Raw genomic sequence first — 19,953 nt, 5'->3', positions numbered from 1 at the left:
CAAATTCTTTATGAGGTAGAACTCACTCTAATGTTTAGAATTGCTCTTATTTATATCATTAAAATATTAGTGAAAGAATCCAGTTATGATTCGGGGATAACATTTTTAAAACTTACTCCGTTTTTATCTTTTTATTCACTTTTAAAAGGTAATTGCTATTTATTTACCTTGGATTTTAAACTTTAGAATAAAGGTTCAAAACCAAGTACATATCTTTAATGATATTTGGTTCCAACTTGTAAAATTGAATCTCATGCGCTACAGGTAAAACTCAAAAGTATCCTAAAATGACTTCATAAACTTTTTAGCTTATTTATTTTAATGTAGTTTCAGCTCCTAAACAACTACACAAGAAACAGGATTTGGAACTGTACATTCCAAAATAAAGTATTTGATTCCATAGGGGAGAAAAAATTTCTTTTCTCACCCGTCACTAGGTTCATGGCTGAGACTCCTATGACTAACGAGTAACAAGCCAAATGCATACACATTTATTTAATACAAGTTTTACATGTTACGAGAGCTTTCGGAAATGGAGACTCAAGGAACACAGTTAAACTTGGGAACTTTTTTACTAATTTTGATGAAGAAGTGGATAGATGTGGAAAAATATGATTGGAAGACAAAAGGTTACAATTCAATGTTAATAAACTGAGGAGAACTTAGCCCTGTTTATTCAGATTATTATGGATGTCTCTATGTCTTAGAGTATAAAAATGTTCCTTTCCTGTGGGTATAGGGCGGTTATCTCTGGGATAAGGGTCTTATGATCTACTTCAGAGAGAAAGGTCAGAGAATTATTTTACGGTCTGTTTCGGAGGAGAAGGGTGAGGGGGATGTCAAAGAGAACTTCCTACTTTTGCTGTTTTCTCAAATCCAAAGGCGTCATATTTTAGGATAGTATGTCTGGATCTGTATCAAATCTCTTTCTAATTATTTCTGAGCATGTCTTTTTTGTCTGTTTTAATACAGTTTTAAGAAAAATGAACACAACTTTTTTAAAATATAAAAGCCAATTTTTCACCAGTTAGTTACTACTTAAAGTCAATGTTCTTAAAAGTCTTAAGCAGAAAATACAATTTCTTCTAAAGGCTAAGTGAAATAAACATGAAATCTCTTTGATAACATTATCTTGTGGTTTTTAGGAGTTTGACTTGGCTGCTATAACAAAAACCAATTAGGAATACAGTTTTTTTTTTCCTAACATAGCTTTCTTTAAAGTGCCACAACTTATTTTAAATTGAGGGCTTTATTTAGTACAATGACTACATGTATTAATATATATAATTTTGTATGAAAATTGACCAAAATTTTCTGACTTAAAAAATTTGTTGTGAGAGAGCTTGAATAAGTGATGTTAGACTGAAAGACTTTAGGTCTCCACATTCAAACCAACCTCTTTTTAAAGCTTCTTGGAGATAAAAACTTTGTGAGGCATTGAAGTTAAACATTCCATTGTATTTTGAGTCACATACTCAAAAGTAGTCATAGATTCTGAAGTAAAAGACAGGTGCTCCCTGGTTCTGCCCTCATATCAACTGTAATCTCTGTGCTTGATTAAACATCAACTTGAATTTTAAATATTATGTCTATTTGGAAAATGTATGCAAAATAATAAGAATAGTTTCTTGATGTTTTACTGTGTGCTAGGCACTGTTCTAAGTTATTTACATGTGGTAATTTATTTAATCTTTGCAATAATCCTTTGAGGTTTCTGAGAGGTTAATTAACTCACCTCAAACCTCAGAGCTAGTTAGTGCCAGAACCAGGACTTCAACAGACGGTCTGGCTTCACTGTCCGTTTACTTAACTCTTAGATATACCCCTTGTCACATCAAATTGCATACCTATAAATCTAGTAAAATGTGTTTAATTTTTAAGAGATTGTCATTTCAGTAAACATATCAGTTTAGATAATTTTCTAGGGCCTGCTCAAAAAGCTTTAATCTTGATATTGATTGGATACCAATGATCATTGAGGGCCCTGTGTTTAACACCTATGATTATATTAATATTTTAAATTATGAACTATAAAATCTGGCCAGCAGAATGCAATTGTGAGGCGTCTTAGTGTACAGTAATCTTCTCAGGATGAGCGACAGGGATTTCAGCATTATTAGTATGTAAAGTAAATTACTGAGTGAAACTACTCCAGAAGAATATTGTTCTGGTGAAAATGACTTGGGAAGAAAAGTCACCGAGGTAAATGTAAAAACATCATGTCACGGAAGCCAAGAATCCAAGGGAGCAGCAGCTGGGGATGAGTTTGGGAGCCGCACAAGAAATTGACAGGTCTGGACAGTGCAAACATCTGCGACTGTCAGATTGTTTCCATTTTTTCAGGAAACTAGGAAATATTCAGCTGAGGGAGTTGTGATGGGAAAGGTTTGGAATTGTGAAATATTCTTTATGGAGAATGGGAAATCATATGCACTGGGGAAGTATGATTGGCATTTCAGATATTGTTAACTGCCATTAGAAATTTGTTGTTATAGGCTGCACACCACAGTGGCTCACGCCTGTATTCCCAGCACTTTGGGAGGCTGAGGAGGGCAGATCATCTGAGGTCAGGAGTTCGAGACCAACATGGTCTCACCAACATGGTGAAACTCCATCTCTACTACAAAAATACAAAAATTAGCCAGGCATGGTGGCACGCACCTCTAATCCCAGCTACTCAGGAGGCTGACACAGGAGAATCGCTTGAACCTGGGAGGTGGAGGTTGCAGTGAGCCAAGATCACACCATTGCACTCCAGCCTGGGCAACAAGAGTGAAACTCCATCTCAAAAAGAAAAAGAAAGAAATTTGTTGTTATGAATTTAACATGTCTTCAAAAAATGGCCGGATATGGTGGCTCTTGCCTATAGTCCTAGCACTTTGGGAAGCTGAGATGGGCAAATCACGAGGTCAAGAGGTTGAGATCATCCTGGCTAACGTGGTGAAACCCCGTCTCTACTAAAAATACAAAAATTAGCTGGGCATGGTGGCGCATGCCTGTAGTCCCAGCTACTCGGGAGGCTGAAGCAGGAGAATCGCTTGAACCCAGGAAGCGGAGGTTTCAGTGAGCCGAGATCGCACCACTGCACTTCAGCCTGGCGACAGAGCGAGATTCTGTCTCAAAAAAAAAAAAACAAAACATGTTTTGTTTTTGTTTTTGTTTTTCTTCAGCGTTTTTCAGCTACCTCAATATGTATGTGTTTTTTTTCAAATCATTAAAGAGGAGAGGGGATATAAGAAAGTAAATGGTCATAGTATCTGGGCTGGTCATGGGGGAAAGTATGAACATGAATTCGGTGATAAAGTAGTGAAAAGATGGAGAGACAGAAGAAGAAGAGGTCTAGGAATGTTCAAGATGACAAAAACAAGAAGATAGTAGTAAATAGCTCATGGCAAAACCTCAGGATTTGGGGTTTTTACACTGGGGAAATCATGATCTGATGATGGCACTTGCACCACCTGAAGGATGGGAGAGACCCAATCCTTTGAATTTGTGTGCTCCTCAGGGAAAGTGCTGCCAGTGGGCAACAATTTCACTTAAAAGCAGTAAGTGACAGAAACACCCAAAAATGAAGTTTAGGATATAAGGGAATTTGTTCAGTTTGGACCATGAGTTTCAAAGGACAGGATATAATTTGTGGGGAGAAGGGAAATGGTAGAAAATTAGTTGGTCTAGGGGGTATACAAAAATGTCAGAAGAATGGAAGAAATAGCCTATAATACAAGTTTTTATAATTTTTGTTGCCTAAATTCATTACTTACTATATTCATGCAGTCACTTACAATCTTGGGCAACAGAATCCCGCTCATTAGCAATAGAAAAGCCCCCTAAATGGGTGAGAACACTACTTCTGTTTTGCTTTAGATACAGACACATTCTCCCCAAATTCTAGAAAATACTATTTTACATAAATCTTGAGAATCATGGCTCAAGCTATTCAATTTTACCACTGCTCGTAAAAGGAGTCTGTAAAATGCTCTATCATTGAAGTTACCACAGATGATCACTGATTAGCAAATTAATACCACAAAGGTTAGTAGATTCCACAAATGGAATGCCTAATGTGTCACCATACTCCAGGTGCTTATCAGTTTCCCCCAATTCCAAGCAAATACCTCCCCTTTAAGCAAAACAACAATAAGGTAACAGATTTCAGCTTTTCTCATTCTCCTATTTTTCAGTGGTGGTTTCCAGCAGGAGTGTTACTTGGTTTCAAAATGCTATTTTTTCTGTACCTCATTTGAAAAGTGCTGAAAGTATACAAGTCAGAGTTACCTAAGACAAAAGACTGTATTAAATCATTGGATTTGTAATTAAAATGTGCAGACAGTATTGTGGAGTGTTAAGCATCTTGAGCCGCTCAGTCTTCACTTGAAAATTTCCTAATCTAATTTTCTCTTGGCTGAGAACCAATTGTTGCTGGTTTTCTCCACTACGTACAGTTATGTATTCTAAAAAGGTCTGTCATCAAGGTTCCTGGCACTTTTATAAATGTGCTACTTTAGCATGCATTCTGCAGTACTCTGGATTGCTGCCTATGGAAGTTGGTATTTTAAACCAGCAACTTCAATGTGCAAACTCAAAAACCCTCTTTGTTCCACAACTGAGATTGACAGTCTAAGGCTATAATTTAAAACTATTTAATTATGAGATTAAGATAATAACCCATGAGCATAAAAAGGAATAATTTATTAGCACAAGTATTGACAATATTAGATAATATATTATACATACCAAGATATGACTCAAAAGTTAGCACATTTTCTTTGTAATAGTCTTCATCATCGTAGTGCTCTGATTTTCCTGCCTTCATTGAATTTATTGCATCTTGCACAATTAGCTGTGGAAAGGTTTCTAAAATTGCCAGATCTCCCATTCTGTAAATTTTAATAATCTGCTATAATGCAGCATACCCTTAATATTCACAGGGACATTTTAGTAAAACTTGTGTGCCTATTTGTTTCTGCTAGATTTTCTCTCTCTCTTTTTTAATTTTTACCACTTTTTTCTGTTAGCTTCTCTTTCCTTTTTCTTTTACTTGCTGATATACATTTTGAATGCTTTTGCTGTTACAAATATCTTCTTCCAGTCTGTTACCTCTCTGCTAATTTTTCCTTTTAGTACAAATATAAATAAGTATATAATTTATAATATATAAATGTAAACCCTCAACTTTTTCTTCTAAGGTATATGCTTTCAACGTCTTTTAACTGAAATCCTTTTAAACTAAGAATTGAAAATTTTATTTTTCCCTTCATTCTTTTTTCTTTTCTTTTTCTTTTTTTTTTTTTTTTAGATGGGGTCTCACTCTGTCACCAGGCTGGAGTGCAGTGTGGCATTATCTTGGCTCACTGCAACCTCCATCTCTCGGGTTCAAGCGATTCTCCTGCCTCAGCCTCCCGAGTAGCTGGGACTACAGGCACGTGCTACCATGCCTAGCTAATTTTTGTATTTTTAGTAGAGATGGGGTTTCACCATGTTGACCAGGATGGTCTTCATCTCTTGACCTCATGATCTGCCCCCATCGGCTTCCCAAAGTGCTGGGATTGCAGGCGTAAGCCACCACGCCCGGCCTTTTATTTTCTATTCTATATTTTATTTGTCTCAGTTTTGCAATTCATGTTACAATCTTTAATCTCTTTGAAGGACATTTTCCATTTCTTTATGTAATGAGCTAAGTTTCCAACACCATTTGCTAAGTAATCCATCCTTTTTCTGAACATTTATGCTACCACACTGTCCTACATTAAATCTGTATCTCTGCTTTCTCTTTTCTTCCATGGACATGCTTTATGTTTTTCTATCATTACTACATTATTACTAGAACTTGCTTAATATCTGGTGGGCGAGTCCTCCCATTTTGATCGTCTCTTGCAAAACTGTTTTAGCTACTCAGGAATTTTTTTTTATTTCTTCACATAAATTTCAGAATCAGTTGTTAAAATTCTTTCAATATATTCATCTTTTTTTATTAGAATTACCTTAAATATATGGATTATGTTGTAATGACTGGTATCTTCATGAGGTTAAGTCATACCATTCATGCACATGTCTGTATCTTCTTTTATTGAGGCCTTCCATTATATCCTTTTATAGGTTTTTAAGGTTTTTCTCCATTGAAGTCCATTCATTCTTTGCTGGGTTAATTTCTGTATAGATTCTTTTTGTTTTGTTCCTATTAGGTATGATATCTAATTTCCCTTTATTTAGTTTATTATTGCTAAATAAGAAAATGATACTGATTTTTGCATGTTGATCTTATATCTGACAAACGTATCGAACATTATTAAATAGTTACAACAACTTTTCTCTGCACTCATTTGTATTTTCTATGGAGATGATGATATCATATTTAAATAATAAGTTAAAAATTATCTCTATACTTCTAAGCTTTATACCAGTTATTTATTTATTTTGGTATTTGATTTGGATCACAGTTGAACAGGTCCCAGGATAACCTACATCCTTGCTTGGATCCTGAGGTTTAAAAAAACACATTTTGAAGTTTCCCACTAAATATAATATTTGCTATGAATTTTTTTTAAAAAAATGAATGATTCCACCAAGTTAAGGAAACTACTATATACTCGTTTTCTAAGTTGTTTTATATTTTCTTGAAAAACACTAAAATTCATCAAATAGTTTTTTTTTTATTTACTTGGGAGTTTTTTTTTTTAGGCTGTCTATTAGACTATGCAGTAAGTGACATGATAGATTGATTTAACTCTCTTTACTGTCTGGAATAAATCTTAATTGATTATGATGTTTATGCACCATTACATTTTGTTATTTAATAGCTTATTTAAGGCTTTTAACTAAGTTATGTAGTAAATGTTAGTATAATGTATTTTTTGTACTCTGGAAAGGATATTTTTTGTCCTGGTAAAGATAGTTTCAGAGGACAAAAAATACATTATAAAAACTTTTACGAGTAGACTCATAAAAGTTTTTCTTGAAAGAATGGAAAGGAGGATAGAAGTAGGCCTTCAACTCACTGGCTGTGCTGGAGAAGAAAGCATGGTTCCTTTCTTAAAGAAATCTTCCATGTTTTCTCTAAGTAACCCTTTGTTGAGCATTTAATGTGGACATACTAAAGGTAGAGCTTTTTTTTTTTTTTTTTTTTTTTTTTTTTTTTTTTTTTTTGAGATGGAGTCTTGCTCTGTCGCCCAGGCTGGAGTACAGTGGCGTGATCTTGGCTCACTGCAACCTCAGCCTCCCGGGTTCCAGCAATTCAAAGTAGAGCATTTTTAATGCTAGTAAGAGGTTGGCACTTAAGATCAGATTCAAGAGAATATAGATTCCTGAAAAATTTCACTGTTTGCAAATTGAGCAGTACTGCAACATGTACTGCACAGAGGTCATAAAATATAACTAGTTATGGATAGCACACTTTAACCTGGTAGGTGCTAAGGCATCCCAAAGGCCAGCGGGTGCTTCCTTGGCTCCCTGTGATGGAGCCTAGGCATATTAAAAGCTGAGGAAAAGACAGAGCTCTCAAGAGTTTTGTGTTGTGTTCTTACCAGAGTTTGCAGAGCAGTAGGCATCTCAGGATAACAGATTCTTATTGAGTAGATCAGTTAGGAGACTGAGGGTGTCAGGAGAGGAGTCTCTAATATAAGACTCCTGGTTCCCAGAAGAGACTCAGTTTCATTGAAGTAGATACAGATTTACAGGAGAAAAGACCAAGAGATTTTCAACATCGCAGTGGTGATTGCAATCACTCAATTATTAATGAAAGGCTGTGCAAGACAAGACCTAGGAATGACCAGATATTTTGTTGGCATAGATGTCAGGAAGAGGCAGAATACTGGCAAGAAATGAGGAAGAGAGAGAGAGAGAGAGAGAAGAGCAATATAACTTTCTTGAGTGCAAAGGTGGCAGACAAGTAGGAGCCCAGCTGGGACTGGCCTAGGAGGGATGGAATGCTGACTAATGTGGCCTCACTGCTCCAGCTTTCCTTTTAGAGGAAGGCTTGTCCTGCTGGAACTGGGGCTGAGGGAGGCTGTCTGGGGAAGCAGAAGACTTGGAAGAATTCAGGCACTGGGGACAGTAGGTATGGTATTTGTAAACGAAAGGTGGTTGATGTAAGCCAAAAGGAGATACCATCTTGATATGCTCTATGAAAGGGAAGATGTGCCTCATATGTGTGATGCAGCTGGGGGTGTGGAAACACTGAAAAGAACAAGATGTAGGAGTTTACATAGCAGTGGGGATATGTACAATTTAACACCTGTACTCTTATCAGTGGGGCAGGAAAGTGACTCTGTAACCAACATTAACATTACTTTGGATTTGTAATCAAAATGGTTCTATGATTTATCTCTGACTATTCACAGATAATTATAAATTCTGGTTTTATAAGCCCAAGCCATTTTACATTTGCTTTTCTAAATTTGAATTTTTAGAACCATATATATATATATATATATATATATAATGTTTTTCTTTTTTCATTTAGGCCTAACCTAGATTAGAAGAAGAATTATTTGTTGAGTTTTAGGTAGAACTTTTTTGCAAAGTGGTGTAGGGCTTGAGGCTTTCTTAGAGACAGCAGCAAATGGATAATTGTCATGTAGTCATATGCATATATATATATATTTTATTAGTTATTGGTATCTAACTTTATTATCATCAGAGAGTAAACTCCAATTGATGTTAATTCTTAGCATATTTTTGAAGCTGTCATTTGGCTTAGAATATGTTTGATTTAAGATTTTTTGTGACTTGTAGCTTTTTATGTATTTATAAAATTTGATTTATTATTTTGTTTAAATATTCTGTAATATTTCTTAATGTTTTTCTCATTGACTTTTTTTAAGGAGATTATCTTTCAATTTCTTTTAACAATTTGAAATAGGAATAATTGTATCTCATTGGGCTTCTGTATTAAAAGCAGAATTGAGATAGCGCTCTTAAGTAATTAATCAGGTCTGCTCACTGACAAAGTAATAGATCTTGTGCAGTAGATGTGCAGTGTGATTTTTTTCAAGATCTTTACAAGAAAAATTACAATGGACTTTCACTGTTCCATATAAATGATAAATTCAATAATTCGGAGTATACTTCAAAAGCTTTTACTAATTTGTAACTTTTTAAGGACTATCGAATATTCTTTTCTTGAGTCTACTCAACTCTAAAAAGATCCCAGTGAGATTATCTTATTTATTGTGGAGGTGAGAAAACTGAGGCTTATAAAGGATAAGATACTTCCAAAATTAAATAAACCTTGCCTGCTTCCAACTGTGCTGCAGTGCGTTTGATGGTTCAATTTGTTGGAATCTTTAGTTAGTACAGATGTCTGTTAAATACTGAGTTGTGCTTTTCTTGTTTTTTAGTTATTCTCCCAAGCAGTTTTTAATCCGTTGTTTATTCAATGAATGTTTCTGTTGGAAGTTGGTGAAAAGAGAGGTGAAAATCCCATACGGTATGAGAAAGAATATAACAGAATTTCACCCAGTCAGAGCATGTATGGCAAGGATTACAAAAAGTTATAAATTTCTTGACTTATTTTACTTAAATTAAAAGTTTGTATATTCTCCAAGTGGAAAAAAGAAATCCTGAGAGTAGGTAATACAGTCCTTAAGCTACTTCATCTCTTTACATTCCAATGACCATATTTTATCAGCCCCACAGTTACAGGTTCTAAGGAATTCAAGGCTCAGTGTAAGTGTAGAAAACATTGGACCTCCAAAAGTGAACCAGGAAACATTGTCAATTTTAATCATAAATATCAATAAGTAAGATATGTCAACTTGCTAAAAATATTTTGTGGATCTTGAAGTGTTACTGACTAAAGTAAGTTTTCATTGATTACAAAATAAAAACAAATATAAATGTGTATATACAGGCATCTTCTCATTTATTTCATTTTTCCTATTCAAATTTCAAAGTTTTGAAAAGTCGTAAGAAAAAAACATTAAATGATCCAATTCTGGAACTTAAATTTGTAATTGAATCTTCAGGAACATTTCACATGTGATGTTGTGTCTTTTATTCTTTATAGTCAAATGATTGCAGTTAGTAGAACATTGCTGTTACATAGTGGACTTTTCAACACTAAGGATATAATATATTCATGAATTAAACTTAGATTTCTCATGTAAACCAAAGAACTTTGGTTATCTCTTTTAATGTTCATTAGGAATTTTGGAAATACCTCCATTTCAGTTGAGAATATGAAAATTCATAGCATTTACTAAACTTAATCTAATAATCTAAAAGAAGATGCTACTTTATATAAACTGAGGCCCTTTAAATGTATGTATTAAAGATCAACTCACAGGCAGTGACTCCCTCAGCTTCTTTATATTTACACTTAATATATAATTTCCAAAATACTTTAAAGAAAAACCTAATATAGAATCGTGTATGTATTTTCCTACAATCCCTTTTTTGAGGTCAGAAGGCCAATACACAACAGCAATTATAATAGCAAATATTTATATAGTACTTTTGCACATTAAAATTTTTTATATTTGCATAGTTTTGTGTAGCAAATAAAACTACCACGATCTTTTACTTGATACACACAATGGTCCTATGAAGGAACTTCAGTGTGTATCCCCACTTCACAGAAGAGGGCTACGAGGTGCAATTAGCGAAACATTGCAGTGTTATTAAAATGCTCGGCTCGCATTCAAATTCAGGCAGGCTGGTTTGCACGTCCATGTTTTCAGTCACTGACATATAGCGTTTCATACTTTAATATTAATAAATAATCATCAAATGATATTATTTTATTCAAACATAAGACTCAAAAATTGCATACAGGCATACCTCATTTTATTGTGCTTCTCTTTTTTGTATTAATACTTCCCAGACATTGCATTTTTTACAAATTGAAAGTTTGTAGCAACTCTATTTCAAGCAAGTCTATCAGTGCCATTTTCCCAATAGCATGTGCTTACTTCATAGATCTATGTCACATTTTGGTAATTCTCACAATATATCAAACTTTTTCATTATTATTATATCTGTTAGGGTTATCTGTGGTTACTGATCTTTGATGCTACTATTGTAATATTTTAGGGCACCATGAACCACAGCCATATAAGACAGCAAACTTAGTCAATAAATGTATGTGTTCTGACTGTTCCACTGACCAGCCATTCTTCTGTCTCTCTCCCTCTGCCTCTCCTTGGGTCCCCCTCTTCCCTGAGACACAACAATATTGAAATTAGGCCAATTAGTAACCCTGCAATGGCTTGTTAAGTGTTCAAGTGAAAGGAAATGTCTCTCACTTTAAATCAAAAGCTAGAAACCATTAAGCTTAGTGAGGAAGGCATGTCGAAAGCTGAGATAGGCTGAAAGCCAATCCTCTTAAACCAGTTAGCCAAGTTGTGAATGCAAAGTAAGGTTCTTGAAGGAAATTAAAAGTACTCATCTAGTGAACACATGAATGATAAGAAAGCAAAACAGCCTTATTGCCGAGAAAGTTTTACTGGTCTTGTTAGAAGATCAAACCGATGTCAACAATCTCTAAAGCCAAAGCCTAATCCAGAACAAGGCCCTAACTCTCTTCTGTTCTATGAAGGCTGAGAGGGGTGAGAAAGCTGTAGAAAAAAAGTTTGTTTGAAGGTAGCAGAGCCTGGTTCATGAGATTTAAGGAAAGAAGCCAGATCCATAACATGAAACTGCAAGGTGAAGCAGAGAGTGCTGATGTAGAAGTTGCAGCAGATTATCTAGAAGATAGAACTAAGATCATTGATGAAGGCAGCTACACTAAACAATAGATTTTCCATGTGGACAAAACAGCCTTCTATTGGAACAAGATGCCATCTGGAACTTTATTAGCTAGAGAGAAGAAGTCAATGTCTGGCTTCAAGGCTTCTAATCCTCAAATAATAGACTGACTCTCTTGTTAGGAGATAATGCAACTGGTGAATATAAGTTGAAGCCAGTGCTTACTATCATTCTGAAAATCCCTAAGAATTATGTTAAATCTACCCTGCCTGTGCTTTATAAATGGAACAACAAAGCCTTGATGACAGCACACCTGTTTACAGCATGGTTTATTGAATACTTTAAGCCCATGTTGAGACCTACTGCTCAGAAAAAAAAAAAAAAATTCTTTCAAAATATTACTGATCCCTGACAAGGCACCTTGTCACCCAAGAGCTCTGATAGAGATATACAAGGAGATTAATATTTTTATACCTGCTAACACAACATCCCTTCTGCAGCCCATGGATCAATGAGTAATTTCTACTTTAAAGTCTTATTACTCAATAAATAAGTTGTTTAAGGCTATAGTTGCCATAGATAGTGGTTCCACTGATGGATCTGGACAAACTAAATTGAAAACCTTCTGGAAAGTATTCACTATTCTAGATGTTATTAAGAACATTCGTGATTCATTGGAGGAGTAAAAATGTTAACATCAATAGGATTTTGGAAGAATTTGAGTCCAACCCTTGTGGATGAATGAGGAATTCAAGACTTTAGTGGAGAAAATAACTGCACATGTGGTGGAAATAGCAAGATAACTAGAATTAGAAGATGTGACTAAATTTCTGCAATGTCATCATCCAATTTTAATATGTGAAGAGTTGCTTCTTACAGTTGAGCAAAGAAAGTGGTTTCTTGAGATAGAATCTACTCCTGGTAAAGATGCTGTGCACATTGTTGAAATGACAACAAAGGATTTAGAATATTACATATTTAGTTGAGAAAGCAGCAACAAGGTTTGAGAGGATTGACTCCAGTTTTGAAAGAAGTTCTATTGTGAGTAAAATGCTGTCAAACTGCATGACATACTACAGAGAAATCTTTCATGAAAGGAAGAGTTAATCGACGTGGCAAACTTCACTGTGGTCTTATTTTAAGAAATTTCCATAGCTCCCGTAACCCTTAGCAACTCATCACCCTGATCATCCAGCAGCTTTTAACATCCAGGCAAGACTCTCCATCAGCAAAAATATTAGAACTCACTGAAGCCTCAGAATTTGGTAACTTTTTTTAACAATAAAATGTTTTAAAATTAAGATATGTATAGTGTTTTACTCTATTGCATGCTTAATAGACTATAATATAATGTAAACATAACTTTTATACACACTGGGAAATCCCCAAATCTGTGACTGACTTTATTACTAAATTCTAATAAGTATTTAATTGTATAAATGAAGTACAATTTAATACTTCATTATTCATTCTCCTTATTGATACCCTTACTTCTCTTACATATAAATTAATTATTTGATAGTATTAATATGTTGAGTTAAAGAAACTTATATAACATTGAGTTGTGCAGGAAACATAATTTATATAACATTGAGTTGTAGAGAAAGTAAAATCTTATCTGTCATTGATTTGATATTTATTGGTCTTAATTTATTATACTCAGTTTTTCCTAATTTCAGACTCACCTGATTCATAAGCAGCACACAATCTGTTATTTAAAGTTTAATATTGGTGTTTTGCTTTCAAATTTGCAATATTGTTATGGGATCATTGAGTCATAGGGATAAAATGTTTATGATGTATTCTAAAATGTTTGTGATGTATTCTAAACCATTTATTTTATTTATTTGGTTCATTTCATTCTCCTCTTAATACATTTCCTATGAACAAAACATAGGAATATAGCTTTTGGTAGTAATACTTAAATGGTAATAAAATTCATAGTTGAACTATAATAATCTCTGTCATTTATAATTTTTATAGTATATTATGTGACTTTCATGTTTTTGAAGAATTTTTAATATCTTTAATGCTTATTTGTTATATGACCATAGAGAAAAATTGTTAATATTTTACTCAGAACCATTGAATTAAATTCTGAATGCCAGGCTGGGCACGGTAGCTCACTCCTGTAATCCCAGCACTTTGAGAAGCCGAGGCGGGGGGATCACGAGGTCAAGAGTTTGAGACCAGTCTGTCCAACATAGTGAAACCCTGTGTCTACTAAAAATATAGAAGATTAGCCTGGTGCAGTGGTATGCGCCTGTATTCCCAGCTACTCCTGAGGCTGAGGCAGGAGAATCACGTGAACCCAGGAGGTGGAGGTTACAGTGAGCCGAGATTGCGCCATTGCACTTTAGCTGAAGCGACAGTGTGAGACTCTATCTCAAAAAAAAAAAAAAAAAAAAAATTCTGAATGCCTTTTCCTTTTATTCTTCCTATAGTGATGAACAAAGAACAAATATAATAGTATAATTTCAGGATGGTATATTTCCATCAACATAAGGTACATTTGGAAGAAATATTAAGCTGTTAAGATTTCTATCATAAGTATAACCATTTGATTGAACATTTTTAATGTAATAGAATAAAAGATGAAATGTTTAGATTTTTTTCTGATCATTAATCTAGCTATGCTATCTTAAATATCCTTAAACCACTGGGTAGCAGATCACTTACTGCTATTTTAGATATACATTGTAATGTTGCCAGTCTATTCCTGTTATTATATGTCTGACCAACTTAAAACTTTAATAACATATCCCACATAAAACATTCTTCCTCCACTGCCTGCTAAGATTTGTGGCTAGGGGATTAGTATAAGAAAAGTTGTTTCTTCTTTCTACTATTTAATATACTCTGTGAACACTACAATCCTAAAATGGCCTTGTTTGTCCCCTTGCATTTAGAAGGACTTGGAACACCGGGGCTGGTAGTATGGCAAAGCAGTGTCTCTTAGATCACTTCTAAGTAAAGCTTGTGGAAGTCCTTTATCTCAGGTTACTGCTGGCTCCTTTTAGAATATGGGTAACTGAATCTTCTTAGTCCTCAGTTTGGAAGCCTTGTTGTTGATTGAGGAAAAGCCCACTCAACATACAGATGCATTAGTATATATTACCTGGTTTTTCTTCTATGAGGAATAGTTTTATCTTGAGAAATCCGTAAGTCACTACTTATAATGATAAGGTAAACCTGTAAGTTCCTCTTAACATCTGCTAAGAACATATTAGGCCTTTGCATCCACATTTGTACAAAATTCTTAAATATACTCCAGTAAAATTGTTTTAGTCATACAACCTGTAATGGTATTTTCTTTAACTGGATTATCATTGGTAAAACATAATAAAAATTATTCAGCTATAGATACTAGTTCTGTGGATCTGCTTTTTCAAATTTTAAAAAAAAAAAAGAATCAACAGCATGGCAACATTACCATCAATTTAATTTGGATTTGCTAGAGAGAAACTATAAAGCTAGATTATCTAGGCCAATAGAATATTTGAAAAAAATTATGGAGGGTACTGACATATTGTAGGCAATCTTTAGTGATCTTTAGATTTTAAATCATTGTATATTACTTATCTCATTTTTGGGATAAAATAAATGCTTTGTTAATTATTGCACAAATCAAGCCACTGTAAAAAAAAATTCTAAAATATTGTGCCTTAAACTCTGTTTTGTGAGAGTCTAGTAGCAGGTAGTCTAAACCTAATATTTCAGCTCCACATAAATAAGCAGCTTCCATTTTTTTGCCTAAGGCTCTGCATCACTTTCTTCTAGTCAAAGGACAGCAGCAAATGGCAAAGAGGAGACCAATTCCAATCCTTTAATTGACAAGACCCAGAAATGTCACAGTTCACTTGTGGCCACATCCTTGTGGACACTACTTCTACATATAACTATAGCAAACTCTAAGTGAAGCTGGAGTTGCTGTTCTCTTTGTTATTAAATGGAGCAACTGAATGGTCCCCACCAGTTGATAAAAACTGCTGAATTGCACCCTGATATCTCTATTTTTTGATATTTCATATTAAAAGCAAAACATATGTCAACTCATCAGTTATATTGCAAACTTTGTGTTTTAATTTTTAAAAACGTTTTTATAGTACAGAGATAGAGAACAAAACACAGGGATAGGGGAAAGAAATGGGGAGATGTAGGTCAGAGGAAACAAAGTAGCAGATATGTAGGATGAACAAATCTAGAGACATAATGTACATGAGGGCTATAGGTAATAAAATTGTATTGTGTATGGATTCACTCTAAATGAGTAGATTTTAGCTGCCCTGCTACAAAAACAAACAAAAAATTGGCAACTATGTGAGATGATGGATACGTTAATTTGCTTCAATATAGTAACAGTTTTACTATCTACATGTATCCCATAGCATCATGCTGTGTATCCAAAATATGCATAATGAAATTTATTTAAAATCTATACAAAGCTTAATCCATTTTGTAGAGCATTTTTGCATGGATGCCTATGTGTCAACCTCTGTAACTTTCTTTTCTTGACACTGTACTATATGAATTAAGGTAAAATTATTCGAATCATGAACAGGACATCACAGATGGAATATACTGATGCAATGGGAATGCATATAATAAAATAAATATCACATTATTATGTTTTATAAATTTTTGATGGTAATATAAGTACAGGATTTTTCTTTCTACAGCTGTTAAATACCATTGATTCTTACAAATTCTTCTCTCTTTATCTTTCACACATCCATGGCATTATTTAAATATCTCTTGGTTTTCCATTTCTTGGCTTAAAACTCTCTTTGAATGTCCTCATCCAGTACTGACCAGTAGAACTTTCTGTGATGATGGACATGTCCATTATGGCAGCTACTGTGTGAAGCTTTTGAGTACTTGTGTTGTGACTGATGTGACTGAGGAACTGAATTTTAAACTTAATTTCATTTAATGAATTTAAATGTAAATAGCCAGACATGACTAGTGATCACCCCATTGGACTTACAGTTCTAGTCACTCTCTACTCCGTTTACCAGCTTATTTCAGCCACATCTATTTTACTGCATCATATTACTCCTGAAATATGCTTGAATAAGTTTACTTACTCAACATTTATGTATTTGGGGTTTTATTCTCTGGATGAGAAATTTTGTATTTTCAGTGTGATTTTACCCTAGCTTTGAGTAGTCTAATAATAATAACCGTATATAATATTCATTGAACACATTTTTTGTTAAACACTGTTCGGAGCATTTTATTCATAATAAATTGTTTCATTATCACAAGAAACTTGCATTATAATTATGACCATCTTATATATGTATAAAAGGACACAACCACAGGTTAATTAATTTTTGTCTAAGATCAAATAGGTAGCTAGTAAGTGGCTGAGCTAGGATGTAAACCTCAGGCAAACTGGCTTCAAATACCATTCTTTATTATCTCATCATTCTGGAGAGTGAGTTTTCATCAGTGGTTCTCCTTATTCAAAATACATCACAGTTGGAGCCTAGGAGTTTTATTTGTGTATGCATAATATAGGAAACTATTTTGCCTCTGGCAAGAGAGAAGAGAAAGGAACAGTTTCTCTTCTTTCTTTTTCTTACCACAATTCTCTAAGCAAAAAATATGTTGATAAAAATTGATCCAAAACATTCCTTATCTTCACTAATTGAGTATTAGGACCTTATTTTGTCCAAATAATATTAAATAAATTAGTAAACATAAGTGAAAATAAGCAGGCGTTGTATGTTTGTTCCTATTACTACAAAAGATTATTCAGGTTTAGCTTACTCAGAACACAAACAGAAAGAGTTTTAAAGTACTCAAGATAGATTATTTTCTAAGGGCTATAATGTTAAGATTTAACTCAGGTCAATCGTCTCCAAGTTAAAATTACTTAGAAGCGTACTGTCCATAATTAAGTAATCTTACCTACTAATATTACGGAATAAGAATACCTTTAGGTGACATGAAATCTGTCATTTTAAGCATGCCCCCAAGCCTTTTCAAGATTGCTCATAAAATTTCTCATTCTCTAGAGAAATGTGATCTCTAAGAAATAAATGTCTCTTTCAAGTCACAAGTAATATGAGCACATGATTAAAAAAAAGGAATTTTGAGTCTTAGAAGGGATATTGCAGTATTATAAAATTGCTTTTATTTCTTGTTATTTAAGTTCTCATGGTCATTTTAAGATTTATCTTCTAGATATAAAGGATAATGATTTCGTTTAGGGAGGTGGGGGACAGAGGCCTTTGGGGACCAGGAGAATATTTTTCATATGAAATTCTTTGTCATAAAATGCTAATGTTGGTGTTCTTGTCTTTATGTCTATGCATTCTTTAGCTATGAGGATAACAGACCCTTCATCAAGTAAGAATGACCTGAATGGCTGATAAATTCCATTTATCAGTGTGGTCCCATGAACCAGCTGTCAGATCAGTACTGAAAAATCATTAGAGCTTCTGTCATTCATATTGAGGCAGAAGAGCAAACTGTGCAGGAAAATAATCTGGCATACAACTTATATGCAGAATAAATGTGCTGCAGGTGTACTGCCAAAAAAAAAATTCTGCTTCACCTCTGTTAATTGGATATCACCTGAATTCAGTGCCGCAGCAATAGCAATTTCCTGTGGTACAGACTTGTCTCTCTTTTAATAGCTTCCCTTTCATTGTGATGTGTTCCTCTGTGCCACATACGTCCGCTTTTCTGTTGTTTGTTTGGGCATCATTCATCTAAAATTATTCTGTCATTTAGTGGTATATCTTCAAAATGATCTTACGGGTATAAAACTACCCAATTGCAATTGATATTAATGAATTGCTATACTAAATATAAATAAAGAAAAAATGCCTTCTTCAAAATTAATTCTTACATATGCAAAATTATCCCTTTCAAATTTGACATCTGTCACTTGATTAATGATCTAACCCGTATGAATAGATTTCAGTGTCTGAAATAAAGCTACAAGTCTGTACTAATCTAATAAATATGAACATAAATGTTAACATTTAGACATTTTTCCCATGCATATTTTAAAATTACAAGTCCTGCAAGAATAAACTAAGATTGGTAACCTATGGGCAACCTTGCTGTAGACTTTCAGTTTGTTCTTCTGGTGAAGAGTCCTTTGTTTTCATTTTTCTCCAGTGCCATTTCACTTCTTCATGCTTTTGCTTTCTTTTTTTTTTTTTTTTTTAGAAATCGGGGCTCGTTGCAGTTTTCTACCACTTAACCCTTGGGCCCATGATGTGTTTTCCAGTGGTTAATACCTGACTTAAGTATTTGATCCTATTATTTTGTTTCTAAATCTAAATAGCAATATTGCCTTCATTTAATGGCAATTCTTATTTTTTCTTTTTCCAACGTCCATAAGAAGCTGAGAGCTTTTCCTTGAAAGTTAGTATACTTCTGAATCCAGTTGTAGAATAAAATATTAACACCTAAAATGTTTTGTAATTCATATAAGCAAACATGTAACATGTAATAGCAAAACTCCCTTAGAGATTTTTTATTCAAGAATGTTGATGTTTTCAATTAAACATGTTAAATATAGTGGGCATTTAAACACGAAATATAATGGCTGATTGTTATGGGAGAAAAATAGTAAATATTTATAATTATTTTTAATAAGACTTTAATAATTAACTACTTTGGGACCATATCTTTCTTCAGATGCAGTTCTCTCTAAAAAACAAATTGAACTCAGCTTCAGATTATGATAAACATATATGATTTTTCCCCTTCATTTTACAGAGTTTCAATCCCTATAAATATATCTTCCTAAGACATTATAGTGGAGGATAATAATCTGCTGGAAAGAAACATGAATTTACCCTATTCAAGGAAGATGTGCTGGGAATAAAGAGGTTGGGCTTATCAGTGTATAGCGATCTCTACTGATTTGGTCCTGTTCTCCCCTATACTTAGGAGTTGAGAAGGATTTCATTTCAGTTATGAGTCCCATCTGTTGCAAGAACATTTTGTCTTGATATTCAATACATAACTTAGCCACAAATACATGAATTTTGTTACCTGTTTATACTCTTGCGAATGACTTCTTGGAGGAAACTAAGAGAATGGAGTGGGAGTGAGAACTTGTCTTTCATTCTATGCTACTCCGTTCATACCACTCCATCTTCATTCTCAGCTTCATCTTCTCCTTTGAGTTTATAGACACTTCAAAGAAATGAAGGTTCCCTGAGCCTTCAAAAATTTTTTCAACAAAGCTGCCAAATGACTGATTTCCAAAATCTACTACAACGTAGCATATAAGCGAGTGAT

The 19,953-nt window shown here is 34.0% G+C and overlaps 1 protein-coding gene across 22 annotated transcripts in view; it reads left to right on the top strand.

The window, feature by feature from the left end:
• ADGRL3 (adhesion G protein-coupled receptor L3) overlaps nucleotides 1–19,953 on the top strand; it is an 871,587-nt gene that overhangs the window by 800,937 nt on the left and 50,697 nt on the right. For 14 of the 22 annotated variants that reach the window (XM_030818870.1, XM_030818878.1, XM_030818884.1 and 11 more), the window contains one exon: nucleotides 18,013–18,039. The exons of the other annotated variants lie outside the window; for them this stretch is intronic. In XM_030818870.1, coding sequence (XP_030674730.1) covers nucleotides 18,013–18,039 — 27 coding nt within the window. The remainder of the gene's footprint in view (nucleotides 1–18,012; nucleotides 18,040–19,953) is intronic. 22 annotated transcript variants of the gene reach the window in all.

This window comes from Nomascus leucogenys, chromosome 9 (genome assembly GCF_006542625.1).
Source record: "Nomascus leucogenys isolate Asia chromosome 9, Asia_NLE_v1, whole genome shotgun sequence".
NCBI lineage: Eukaryota > Metazoa > Chordata > Mammalia > Primates > Hylobatidae > Nomascus > Nomascus leucogenys.
The sequence above is the reverse complement of the archived record's forward strand: the minus strand, read 5'-3'. Positions and strand labels throughout refer to the sequence as shown.